The sequence below is a fragment of the Myotis davidii genome, unplaced genomic scaffold (genome assembly GCF_000327345.1).
Source record: "Myotis davidii unplaced genomic scaffold, ASM32734v1 scaffold281, whole genome shotgun sequence".
In the NCBI taxonomy this organism is placed as follows: Eukaryota; Metazoa; Chordata; class Mammalia; order Chiroptera; family Vespertilionidae; genus Myotis; species Myotis davidii.
Window position 1 is genome coordinate 4363438 of NW_006293784.1, and position 13916 is coordinate 4377353.

Here is a 13916-nt window from a genome sequence, read left to right on the forward strand (position 1 = left end):
TTTGTTTAATTTATAATAATTACTATAATGTTACTGTGTATGTTAACACTCACATAGGAAGAGAGGACCTCCTTCCTCTGTTTGTCTTCTTTGCAATTACTGGAGTTCCAAAATGCTCTGGATTTGTTAATGGAAGCTGATCAAGTGTCTGGATAAGAAACAAACAAATCACATTTAAATGACATTTTTCTCTACATGAGTATCCTTTGTTCAACTCCAAAAGTCCACATCACCTTACCTCACTCTCAGCAAAATGTCTCTCTCCTTTTAAGCAAAGTGAGGTGCGTCTCAATGTCCTCTCATCACCATCATCAAAAACTGTAATAAGCGAAAAAGAGAAAATTTATGTCCACAAATAAAAATATAACTGCACTGAATGCTGTCATTGCTATTTATCTAGGGCTTAGTATTTGCAAAAACCATAATTGGTTATTTTTCAAAACCTTTTAAAATGTACATAGCACATTTTTCATTTTATAGGTACCAAACAAGTTAAATGGCTGCCCCCAACTGTTTGTCTCCAGTCACCTTCTTAAACCATTAGCAGCATAGTCAAAACACAAATATTAAATTACTTTTACTCCTAAAAGAATGAGCAAAATCTTGGTTTATAAAAATCAAGTGTTATGGGTGTGTTTTTTTCAAGTTATCAATGGAGTACCTCTAACTTCAAGAAATTGACTTCTGATAATGATGTTGGATTATTTACTTCTTCTAGTTATTTGTATAACCTACCATAGTAGCTTCTAAAGCAGTGGTTCTCAACCTTCTGGCCCTTTAAATACAGTTCCTCATGTTGTGACCCAACCATAAAATTATTTTCGTTGCTACTTCATAACTGTAATGTTGCTACTGCTATGAATCGTAATGTAAATATCTGATATGCAGGATGGTCTTAGGCAACCCCTGTGAAAGGGTCGTTCGACTGCCAAAGGGGTCGCGACCCACAGGTTGAGAACCGCTGTTCTAAAGCCATAAGATTCAACTTTTCTATTTTGGTAGAAGAGGATGTAAGAAGTTTAGACATAACGGTTGAAACGAGGAAACCATCAAAAAGCTGAAAATTTTTTTAAAATTCTGAAAAATTAGTCAAAATTACATGGAACTTTTCTTAAAAGTTTTTACTTCTATAATTTTTAAAAATCACACTTCTTCAAAACTACTTGAAAATACTTTAAGGAAATGGGGGCAAAGAATTTAACAATTAACAACTAACGTTTACCATATAAGTAGCTATATTATCTTGATAATTTTATAGGTTTAATTTTGCAGAAATGTTCTGATTTTAACATCTAGAACTTACAAAGCTTACAAAAAAGAAAATGTTCTCAGAAGACACACGATTGTCCAGCATTATGAAGAAATAAAATATTAAATGGAGTCTTTACTTCAGATACTTAAATCGTATAGACATATCAACAAATGTTTGTACATGTATGAAAATAACATGAACAGGGAAACATAAATATACAAAAATTGTTAAAGATTTAATCCTGCTTTTCATAATTTTAGATGGTTTTCCATTGTATGTGTGTTTTTTTAGGGTTTGCAGATCCAGCTAGGGCTTTATTTTGGGGGGGAAAACCACTTGACTTGACTTTCAGTTGGGAGCATGGGAAAGAGGTGGTCCCCCAGGCAGTAACTCCCCCATCCCAAGGGTGAGCTAGGCCTGGGGCTGAGCCTCAGACAGGGCTTCCTGTGCTCGCTGCTCCCCGGCACAGCTCCTTCCCCAAGGCTAGGACAGGAGGGACCCCGGTAGTCATTCACTTGGGGAGGGCATCAGATGATTCAGACATCAGCTTCCCATCTTGGGTCTCAATCTTCTTCACCACTACCATCGTCTTGAAGGAGCTGGTGCGGCTGAAGAAGGCAGAGCTCCCACCAGAGCTCAAGTTGGCCTGGAAGCCCAGACCACAGTTGAGGTTCCCGTAAGATGGGTTCATCAACCCACCTGAGTAGCCACTGGTAGTCTTGGTGTGGGTGCTCATGTTCTGCATCCCAGATTCCAGCTGATTCTCCTCGCCCTCCAGCCACTCGTGGTAGGTGGCTATCTCCACATTCAGGGACAGCTTGACATTCATGAGCTCCTGGTACTTGTGCAGCTTCCAGGCCACGACCTGCTTCGTGTTTCTCAAGAGCAGCCTCCAGCTCAATCACCTTGGATTGAGCATCCTTGATGGTCAGCTCCCCACGCTGCTCGGCATCAGCGATGACAGCCTCCAGGGAAGCCCTCTGGCCTCTGAGGCCCTCAATCTCAGCCTGGAGTCCGCTGATGTTCTGGTTCAGCACAGAAATCTAGGTCTTCGTGTAGCAAAGGTCACCCCCATGATTCCCAGCCAACACCTGCAGTTCCTCATACTTGATGGTACAGAAACTCAGCCTCAGCCCAGCTTCAGTTGGCGATGTCCACATTCTGGGCGTTGACCTCAATGATTCCACTGAGGTCCAGAGAGCAATTGTTGTCCATAGATAGCACCACAGATGTGTCAGAGATCTTTGCAGTTCATGAATCTCCTCTTCATACAGTTGCTTGTTGATCTCATCGGTCAGGGTCAGCCCATCCATGTGGGACTCCAGCTCTACCTTGTTCATATAAGCTTCATCCATGTAAGCTTATCTTCTTATAAAGGAAAAATTCATTCTCCATCTCTGTGCGCTTGTTGATCTCATCCTCATACTTATTCTTCAAGTCCTCCACCAGTCCCTGCATGTTGCCAAACTCTGCCTCCTGAACTAGCTGCTGCCGAAGGTTGTTGATGTAGCTCTCAAAAACACTGCCCATGTGACTGTGAGTTGTATACTGCTGCTGCATGAGGTTCCATTTGATCTCCAGAATCTTACTCTACTGCTCCAGGCTCCGCACCTTATTGATGAAGGAAGCTAACTTGTTGATGGTCTTGATCTGTTCCATCTCCTGGTTGCACACAGCCTAGATGTTAGAGTCTACCTCCAGCTTCAGGGTACTCAGCAGGCTCTGGTTCACTTAGACAACTGTGATGCTCCCCATACTCCCAGCCCCGCCGTAACCCCAGGCCACCCCAGTAGCTGCTGCCCACCCAGGAAAAGGCCACCAGAGCCCAAGTTGGCCTTAGGAGCCCAGACCATAGGAGATGATTTGGGTGCCAGGCCCACTGGAGTTATGAGCGGCTGCTAAAGACGCTGGAGCCAGAGGTGGACACCATGTAGGTCTTCTTGTGGACATGGCGAAGACTGGAGTAGAGGCGAGGAGGCTGAACCAGACAGATTCAAGAAGGAGCCAAAAAGCTGCTTGATGTTTTTCCATTCTAACAAAATAGGTTAGTATTAATAAAAGAAAATTTTGCATTACCTGAATTTAGTAATATCTTAGATATTTTACTTTGTTATCTATATAATTAAAATCCTGCATTTAAAATTTTTAAATTGATTTTAGAGATAGAGGAAGGAGGAGAGGGAGAGAGAGAAACATTGATTTGTTGTTCCACTTATTTAAGATTTCATTTGTTGATTCTAATATGTATCTTGACCTCGGATGGAATTCACAACTTTGGCATATTAGGATAATGCTCTATCCAAGTAAGCTACCTGGCCAGGCCATCCCTGCCCTTTTTTTTTTAAGGGTTGTTTTATTATTACTTTGCCTTCAAATCATAAACTTAATTTTTCATGCCAGAAATTCAATTATGTAAGAGCACTCTACTTCTTCAATATTTATCTACCACAGTCAGTTCTTTTTATTAGACTAAAGACATCTAGCTTAGATTCTCTTACATGCAGGAAACAATGCAGAGGCAATTAACAGCTCCTGAAGCACATATTCAAAGAACACTAATGATCCCACAAAGCAGCTGTTTTATACACTGTCAATGATGCAGAAATTAATGACCACTTGCAGACAGACACAATGACAGGATAAAACAGCACTTTTCAACAATTACATCATTAATCTATTCTTAACAGTGCTCTAAACAAACATCTGTATCAAAATTATGATTCATATGAGGTCAAGGCTAATAATAAACTAATGTTCTTTATAAAATTCAAAATCATAAAATTATCATACCAAATTTAAAATAATGTTTCACATTAATATTAAAGTCCATAAGATACTAAAGAATAAAATCTTCAAAGTTCCTATTTTCCTTGATGCCTGCATTGCAAAGATGGTAACACTGGACACACACATACATACTTATATACACACACATTTAAGTGGAAGTATGAGGAAGGAAAATGAGACTGTAAGATCAATTAATATTTAAATTTAGGTCAGAAAATCTTTTACCCAGTTTTTTATCATTAAAATCAATGGCAGCCCAAATCAAAATGTTTTTATGAGAAATTTCAAGTTTAACATAATTAATTCTTGTTTTTCAAAATAACCATTTTGAAATAAATCAGATTTTTGTAAGAAAAGATTAATTTCACTCATCACATTTTAAGTTACTACCAGTAGAAATAACGTAAGAACCAAAGAAACTTCTCAACAGCAGATTGTGGAGCAAACAATTTCACAGCTTTACATAGGAACCCTTCCCTCTTCAAGTGAAAGAAGAGAAACAGTATTAAGACTTTTTTTAAAATTCACAAAACTATGTGAAACTGTGTACTTGAGTTCTTTAACAAGTCTGTTAAGCCACGTGATTTCTCAAGATTTTCTGAAAGGCAAATAGAAAATCCAACAGCAAGGTAGACCTATTAATCATGATACCCTAATTATCAACATCATGAAAGTTCTACCTATAAGAAGTTTTCTCTATAGCTTCTAAGGATCATTTAAAAGAACACAAAATTTGTAGGCATTGAAAAGTGACTTTGGCATTTTGATAAGTGAAATAAGTAACTGGTGTACTTAGTAAACTTAGCTTCTTTCAGTTTAAGATGTATACTACAGTATGCTAAGAGGAAAAAAAAACATAAGGCTATTAGGATTTAGTAATTCTATGAAATTTCTTATACTTGCATTTAATAGATTATTCATTGAGTGCAATAGGATATAACAAAAGTAGTACCTCTGTTATTATATTATATACAAATACTAAAACCTAATTTGAGAAAAATGATAAAGCTGAGACTCTCTCAATTAACTTTACTCACTCTAGGCAAAATAATCCCAATGCAAACAATATAATATACAAAGCCTAATCCTAAACTGTTAGAATTCAAAGAAACAAAAGCCAACAAGGATCTAATCTAACTACTAAATACATAGTAGTCTATCATAACACTGTTAGATGCTGGAGGATAGTAAGATAATAACAGTAAATTAACTTTATTTACCCACTATATAATTGGCTATCACTTAAGTTTCACAGCAGCCTCTACCAGACAGAAATTACTACCTTCCTTTTATAGATAAAGAAATTGAGAATCAGAAAGTTAATCAATGAGCTACAATTTAGTCAAGAGGGATCAAAATGTATAATAAATAGGTATGAAGCAGAGGTATAAAATGAACGAATTCTGACTTTGGAAAAGTATTATGTCTGTGTATTGCAGTTATGATAAACGAAATATTTCACATAATGGAGTAAAAACTTTGAAGTTAAAAATAGATGCATTCCCTAGGAAAAATCAATAGTTCTGTTACTCATAAAATCATCTGTTGAATCCTTTAACAGCTAAGGTCAAAAACTTCAGGAATCTGGAAACTTGAGAAATTAACATTCAAATGTCTAATTAGATGAAAGTATGGGAATTCTAAGTCTCATGAAAGGCCATTTAAACAAGGGGTTAAAGCCTATCACAGGACTGAATAGATTTCTTGTTGTTTAGTACATTTTTTCTTAACAATTTTCTAGTCAATGGAATAACCACCTAGTTTTGAAAACATACTGTAGTTGATTTTGGTTATAACAACACTTGTCAGAAGAGGCTCTAACTAAATTAAAAACCTTATAAAGCCTTCTGCGCATTCCAAAAGAAATGTCAGTCCATTCACCAGTTTAATCTAAACTAGAAATTCCATGAGATCTGATATGATGCATGTGCAGAACAATAACTATAAGGCATAAAAAAAATTAAGAATGTAAAAATATAATGTCTCAAAAACACATAAATGATCAAATAGATTTTAGTGTTAAATCTGATATGTAATGTATATGTACATTTTATATGTAAGTTACTAAATTTAACAGCCATTTTTTCCCCTTATTTTTCAAATCAATGTGTTATTTTCATACCCCAAAAAGGCAAGCGTAGTAGCTTTAGAATGTCTTATTGAGAGTTGTATTTACCAGGAGTTAATGGCAATATTGAAAAATGTAGATATGAATTCTATTCCAAATTATGATACTCCTAAAATGACTGGACATTTAACAACACAATTCCACACATTATAGATTCCTTATCTTTAATGCAAGGAACAGAACTGCCAAATGAATAAACTATGCTAGGGAGCACTGTTTTATGATAGGAAATATTCCCAAGGTTCAAAAAACAAACAAAAAAAATCCATGAGCTGGAGCTATTTATTGTTTACCATTAGAAGGTAAAGTATTATTAGATTTTGAAAAATTGTGTTGTAGTAGATCTATAACCTCTTTCAAAATTGGTTATTAAGCTATAATAGGAAAAATTAATATCCATGTTACTATCACTGACTCATTGTTCCTGTTTGATCCAAACCAGCAGTAGGGTATCCTCCTTTGTTTCGTTTTTAATACTCTGACATAATTTCAAGACCTCTTAAAAAGTCATAAAAAAATTCATACTTTGTATAACTTTGTTTCTACTTATACAGCACTTCCCTATGAACTAGAAATCAAGTAAATTTTCAGAAAAGAGCAATTACATAGGTAGTAGACACTTAAAGAAAAATATAAAGTTCATGACCTGTAAGAGATCCTTTTATTTTGCCTCTCTTAACCAGTTAACTACCACGCGTCCAAAATGAAACCATCCCCACATGCCACATTTTGAATTTAATTTAAAAAATCAATTTGCAATGAATATTATAAAAATAAATGTTACTCACAATTTGGGTGTTCTTGAATATTTTCAGCTGAAAATTCTCACGAAAAATGATTTTAAAGTTGGTCAGGGCTGCCACATAGGGAAAACATTTTTTTTTTTAATAGACATGCGGCATGTGGGGAAGGTCCGCCGCTTGAGTCTACAGATGCTTAATGGCGTACAATGGGTTAAGCTCATTATATTCAAATCATCATTCACTGATTTTATGTAGTCTACATCTTTCAATACCTAAACATTCTTTATAGTAGAGTGCTATATTGAGTACAATTAAGTGAATAGTGCCTCTTCATGCCTTAAATATTTTAGATAATTCTTTCATTACACAGATGCAAAGATCTTAAAAAATTTTAATTTTTCTCCTGGATAAGTCTCTGTTTCTCCAAGTGTGGTTTGTTTTCCTAAGTGTGTACTAGCTACATTAGAGTCAGCCACTGTGCATATAAAAAGAAAGATTCTTGGGTTGCCACCTCATCTACTAAATTAGAGAGACTTGGGGTCCTCAAATCTCAATTTTTAAACAAGCACCAAGTGATTCTTATGTACACTAGTGACTGCGATACATGAATTATGTGTAATTATAATTCTAAACTCTTTGAGAACAAGAATTCTGTAATTCTGTAATTACCGATGGGAAAATCACCACAGAGAATGCTCAGTAGCAACTAGTTTTTAGAAATGCTAAAATGCCTTTCATGTAAAGGGCAGAGGTTGCTATTCACAATTGAAGGATTATTCTAGGTTCTAGAAATCAAGAATGTGAAAACCTGAAAAGTATTGCTTTTGCAGAAGCGTGAGTATTATATCAATAAAACCATATAAGTATTATGAATACAAGCTTGGTATTGGACACCAAATAGAAAGAGATATTAGTATTTGAACATGCATCATATAACATGATTCTGCACACATCACCTCTTGTAATTTTTGTCACTGCCTTATTTAATATAGCAAAACTGTATTTACTTACTCTCTAAGAGTAAACATTAGCTTAGTTTTTAAACTTCTAACATCTACCAATAGCCACAACTAAGCTTCCTAAAAATATGTAGTTCAGAATAATAGACCACTGTGAACCAATACCAACTTCTAGGAAATCCAGCGATGGCTGGATAAAAATAGAATAAAAATAGTTAGAAAACAGTAGTGTAGTAGTCATGTTCAGTAAATTGCTACTAGTACTAATAGAAGCCAAGGGGGTAGAAGGAGGGACAGGAAGTACAATTGTTAACCAAAGCATGTTCTTCACAGCTTTGAACAACTGCAGATAAATATTTTTTACTCGAAGCAACAAATCAAGTAAATCTAAGAGCCATTTCTCTTACTTCTACAAGGATACATCACTGTCATTATACTATTTGTACCAAGATATAACATAAAAACAAACAATGAGATAGATGTTCAGTGTAAAACCAAGGACTGGATGTTATTCACATGACTGTATAGTTTGGAAGTACTGAGAGAAAATTTAGGAATGCTAATTACTGATATTCTCATCAACATAATGACAGCAACTATATAAGCACTACATTTAGGTTTTAATTTATTTGTATTATGACACTTGCTATTCACTAAAGTTTTTTTAAGCCACTATAAGGTTATACATGGAATGTTAAGAGTGAATTCATATTAGTAGCACATATCTATCTTTCCTTCCTTCCTTCCTTCCTTCCTTCCTTCCTTTTTTTGGGTGTCATCCTTGCACAGGGGCCATGCTAATCTTCTCTGTATCGTTCCAATTTTAGTATATGTGCTGCCAAAGCTATCGGACATTTATCTTCCTTACCCTCACTGTATCATATTTTAAAAATTAAACTATGATTACCTAGGCTTGAATCTACTCTGGTCAGAATTTTGTACTCAGTGAATTCCATGGTAACATCTATACCACCCTTATATAAAACAGACAGCAACACTAAAAGATGGCAACTACGCAATCCTAATTGTAATTACAGAAAGTTAAAAAGTCTGATTATTTACAACACTAAGTTGTACTGACTTTGCTTATGGAAAAAAAATTACCATGTAATCTTGGATGAAATAGCCACAAAAGTCAAGTTACTATAAGAGATAAGTGACAGGAAAGAATACATATTTCTCTGCCAACATAATGATTCAGTGTATTTACAAAACAGAGGTATATGCAACCTACAAATCCAATCCTATGGATTAAATTACTACTTAACTACTTACCCACAGTATACCAACTAGCATCTGTCAACTTGCTGATAATAGCTTCCTGAAAGGATCCATCGGATGTCCTTGTTTCAACAATAGCTCCAACCTAAAACACAAAATGACAAATTCATTTCCAAATGTAAACAAACCAAATCACTACCACCTGGGTGAAAAAATAATAATACTTAGAATAATTCTACCTTATACTGAATAGATCTTTATCATTAATAGTGCTCACACACTAATCACGCCGTTTGAGCCCCCTTTGGCACAGGAAAGCTATTACTGCCCCATCTTACACAGTGAGAACTGTGGCTCAGCAAGAGAAAAGAACCTGCAGGGTACAGTGAGAACCCAGTCCCTTCAGTCTGACTTCAGAGCCTTTTTACTACAACACACTGTCTTCCAGAAAACTGTGGAATGTAAGAACCGAAAAACCAAACAACACAGCAAAAATAGCTTTAATTTCTTTCATAGAAATATTGGATTCAGCATTTGTATTTAAGAGACCTTTTAGATAAAAGTTTCACCTAAAGAGAGAAAGAGATGGACCAGTTGACCTTCTTTCAGCTTCCAGGCCTTTGTATATCAGATATTAACTAAAACAGTATTCTGACAGAACAAAGATTATACAAACAAATGGCCAGAAATGAATGAAAAACATAATATAGGTATTAAGTTAAATTAACTTAAATTTCGTTAAATTCAATTATAAAGTCAACAGTTTACTTGGTATGTTAGAAAGAATAACAAGATTCAGATTTATATTAGTATATTATTTAGCAAGCTAAATATATATAACAATCTAAAAAACAAAATGAAGCATTAAATCAAAGAATTCAAGAGGCACTGAAAACTCGTGTTTATGTATGTTAAAAGTTACACTCCCATAAGATGTTTAACATTCTTAAATTAAGGAAATAGCCATTGTATTATCATAATTTATACTAACTATATAACATCACATTTGTATTTTTGTTCTCTAACATTCTAAAATTTTAAAATTGTATCTACAAATGTAAAACTCAGTAAGTTAGTGTATGAATTATTCATCATTTCAGATTTTAAACTGTAGAACATACGTACTCTTAAAGGACCTTTTACTTGGTCATCTTGCACCAATTGTGTAGTATTGTCCTGTTTCAGGAGTACCTGAAAAATATTTTTGCACAATAATTCATGTTAGTTTTAAAACAATACATTTATGGTAATTCTCTAACAACAATGTCTTTAATCTATGCTTTCTTAGCATCCTGTGGCTACTTCTGTTATAATACTTATTACATTGTCTTGTATTTATGTTTATTGTCTCTCTCTTTAACTGTGAGCTCCTTGAAGGCTCTAGTCCTCCATCATCACTACAGGCCCAGCAGTTAGCAAATGTCAATGCATTTTATAGGCACTTAATAAATGTTTGCTGAATTAATGAACTATAACTAAGATTATTAAAAACATTTATATAGGAAAATTACTATAAGGAAACACAAAAAATGTTAATATTAGTATTTCTAAGAGGTAAGCTTATGGGCATTAATCCTTCGGTACATTCTATATTTCCAAATATTGTACACGAATAATGTGTTAAGTTTTTTTCTGGTCATAAAAGCATCTTAAAAATAAATTTCCTAAATCATTTTTAATGCTATCTTGAAAACACAATTCCCACTGTATTATTATTCCTATTCACTTGAAACCATCTCAATGTGAACATCATGCAAAAAGAAATTACAGCCTAAGTAAGCATGATGCCACAAACAGGAAAGATCCAAATGATAGGAAGTATCATGAACATGGTATTTTCATGGAAGCACTTTGAAATAATTTCTCATTTTGAGTTATTTCTCAAACCTTAATGTGCTTTTCCTATAGTTTCATGTATAACAGTGCTTGCACAAAATAATGATCCAATAAAGAAATGTTGATTTGAAGTATGCCTCTCCTCCCCAACACTTTTCAATCTAGAGTTATTAATGCTGTTATATAAAAAGAAAAAGAAAAATTACCTTAACTTTTACCAGTCTTTTCACAGTCTTAATTTTTGCCTCACAGAAGGCACCTCGGTACTTGGCACTTACATCAGTTCCCACTGTCAGATAGGCAGGCTCATCAGCCGCCTGATGGAAAGAACAAAAAATGTGAATTTCACTACTATTTTCCCCTACTCCAAACTCAAGTCTCATTAAAAGGTTGTGTTTAAAGTAATAAAAACAGTAACACTATTGGTTTATTAGCATCAGTGATAATTCAAAAATACCCCAAAGCAAACACTTTATTAACAATCTTTTATTTTATAAACTATATCCTGATAACATAAAACATTTAAATTAAAACTGGGCCGTAACCGGTTTGGCTCAGTGGATAGAGCGTCGGGCTGCGGACTGAAAGGTCCCAGGTTCAATTCGGGTCAAGGGCATGTACCTTGGTTGTGGGCACATCCCCAGTAGGAGGTGTGCAGGAGGCAGCTGATCGATGTTTCTCTCTCATCGATGTTTCTAACTCTCTATCCCTCTCCCTTCCTCTCTGTAAAAAATCAATAAAATATATTAAAAACAAAACAAAACAAAAAACCTGGGAAGTATCAGTAGGGATATACAATTTTTTTCTCCAGATACAATATGTTTCAACAATTCTAAAATTTATTTAAAAATTAAAAATAAGAAAAAAACAAAAAATATATGCACATTAAGTGTCTCATAATACTTTAAATTACTCAATTATGGTCTCGGGAAAATTTTGTTTTCAAATAAAAAGATAATGCTATTAAAATTAATATCAACAATACATAATTATATGCTTATTAATATAGCTACATAAAGGCAACATCTTTTCAGGTACGGTATAATTGTACAGATAAAAAATGAAGCCAATCCTTTTGATAAGGAGAGCATTATTTGAAAAAAATCATTGGCTAAAAGCTGCATTTTAAAGGTTTAAGTCTGATGAATGCAGAGATATGAACTGATGGCACAAGCCTTGTAGCCATACCAGCTTATCACAGTAGTCTTTTGGGCATATACATATAAGAAGCTTTGCTAAGAAATACCTACTTTTAGACAATGGCCATAACACACATTGAAAGATGTGAGAAATTTCATTCTACGATTCATTTTAATGTTGACAATAACAGTGACTGCTACTTCAATCTATCATTTTACCTATTTTTTTCAAAAGGTAAGGTACCATACAAGTTTGATTCAACATTGCCAAGAGCAAAAGTTACAGTGTACACACTTAAGAGACACATTTTTAAGTAGGAAATGATTGTACTTTTCCAGTAAGTTTTCCCAAGTAACATTAAAAGTTATATGTAACCTTAAAAAAGATAAGTAACATTAAAGGTCACTTTAAGAAGGCAAGAGAAAATTTGGGAAAACGCTCTATTTCAGGGCTTAATATACTGAAATAGTACATGACTAAGAAATCAAGAACCTCTTAAAGTTAGTGTATTTTCAAATAATGCAAACTGAAAAGGAATACTTTTAGCAAGTAAATAGCTGACCTGAAACATTCAATCCTACAGCACTAGACTGCTATCTCCTTCTTCTCCCTTAAACATCACATACGATGTTTGCAGTATTAGTCTTCAGAAGAAGATACACATATTTTTTGGTCAGCTACAGGCTGAAAATTATTTACTATAACGACCGAACTAAAGCTGTTAGTTTTGTTCAACTTCAAGTATTTTAACCACAGAATTTCACTTTACCTCCAACAAAAATGATACCTCCCTTACACAATCCACCTATTTTTTTTTCCTTCGAAAAAAATCACACTGGCACTGAGGAAGAATAAAAATATCCCCCCAAAATCCCCCAAAGAGCCAAAGCAGGACAAAAGCTTTTACTTCTGCAAAGATTGCTGCCAACACAGGAAGTGTTTAAAAATACTAGCCCAATGGACAACAATGGAAAGGCTGCAGCAGCCTTTCCAAAGTGCTGCTTCCGAGATGGGCCGAGCTGCCTGCCTCTGGACACAATGATCACTTCTCGCCCATTCAACACGTCCTGCTTTTCAGAAAGCGCTGCCTGGCCGAGAAACCCATCCTGAGCAGCCAAAGGGAAAAATAATGACATTCCACAGCACTAGCCTCACGACAGCCAAGTGTCCTGGGCACGAGGTTCGGAGCAGCGCTGACTCCACTTACCTTCATTTTCATCGGTGACCTATGGGGTTCCAGCTCCACCAGCGCCGTCCTCCGCCGCTAGAACCACGGGGAGGAGAAAGACAAGCCAGAAATCAGTCTCCGCGGGGGACCGACCCAGGAAAAGAAAGTAAACAAACGCCGGCGGGGAGGAGCAGAAACCTCACCGGCCGCGGGAGGAGAAGATCCCCTCGGAGGGCACCCGGGACGCGGGAGCCGAGGGGGCAGCGAGCACCCCGCCGGGAAGAATTAGTAGTGGTATGGTTTCATCGGCTATTGAGTGCTAGCTCACCCAGCATTGCATTTCATTCCTCGCAATCACCCAGGAGCCAGGTACCTTTATTAGCTCAGTTCCATAAATAAGAGAAGTGGAAGTTAGGGAGGCTAAGGATGTGCCTTGGGTTAGCCTGGCTTGGAGGGGCCTGGAGGCTCAAACCCAGATCTGCCTGATTAAGCCTATTCACTTAACCACTATGCTTATTCCCCGAAGGGGCCAGAGCCGAGGCCTTCAGCGGGAGGCGCGAGGGTGCGGGGACACCCGCGGAGGAGGAGGGGGCGGAGAGGAGGAGGGAGGTGGCCCGGACCGTGTGTGGGAGGGGAGGGGAGGGGAGGGGAGACATCCATGGTTATTTTTTCTCACCTAAAA

General features: G+C 35.9%; 1 protein-coding gene and 1 pseudogene across 1 annotated transcript in view; both read right to left on the reverse strand.

Moving 5' to 3' along the window:
- The window catches only part of ARID4A (AT-rich interaction domain 4A), a 65188-nt gene extending 51681 nt beyond the window's left edge, over window positions 1-13507 (reverse strand). Inside the window, 7 exon segments of the mRNA XM_006767669.2 lie at window positions 54-148; window positions 239-318; window positions 9145-9235; window positions 10216-10281; window positions 11133-11243; window positions 13274-13330; window positions 13438-13507. Of these exon segments, the coding sequence (XP_006767732.1) occupies window positions 54-148; window positions 239-318; window positions 9145-9235; window positions 10216-10281; window positions 11133-11243; window positions 13274-13285 (455 nt within the window). The 5' untranslated portion in view covers window positions 13286-13330; window positions 13438-13507.
- Window positions 1107-3283, reverse strand: LOC107183734 (annotated as a pseudogene).
- Window positions 13508-13916: the final 409 nt, after the last annotated feature.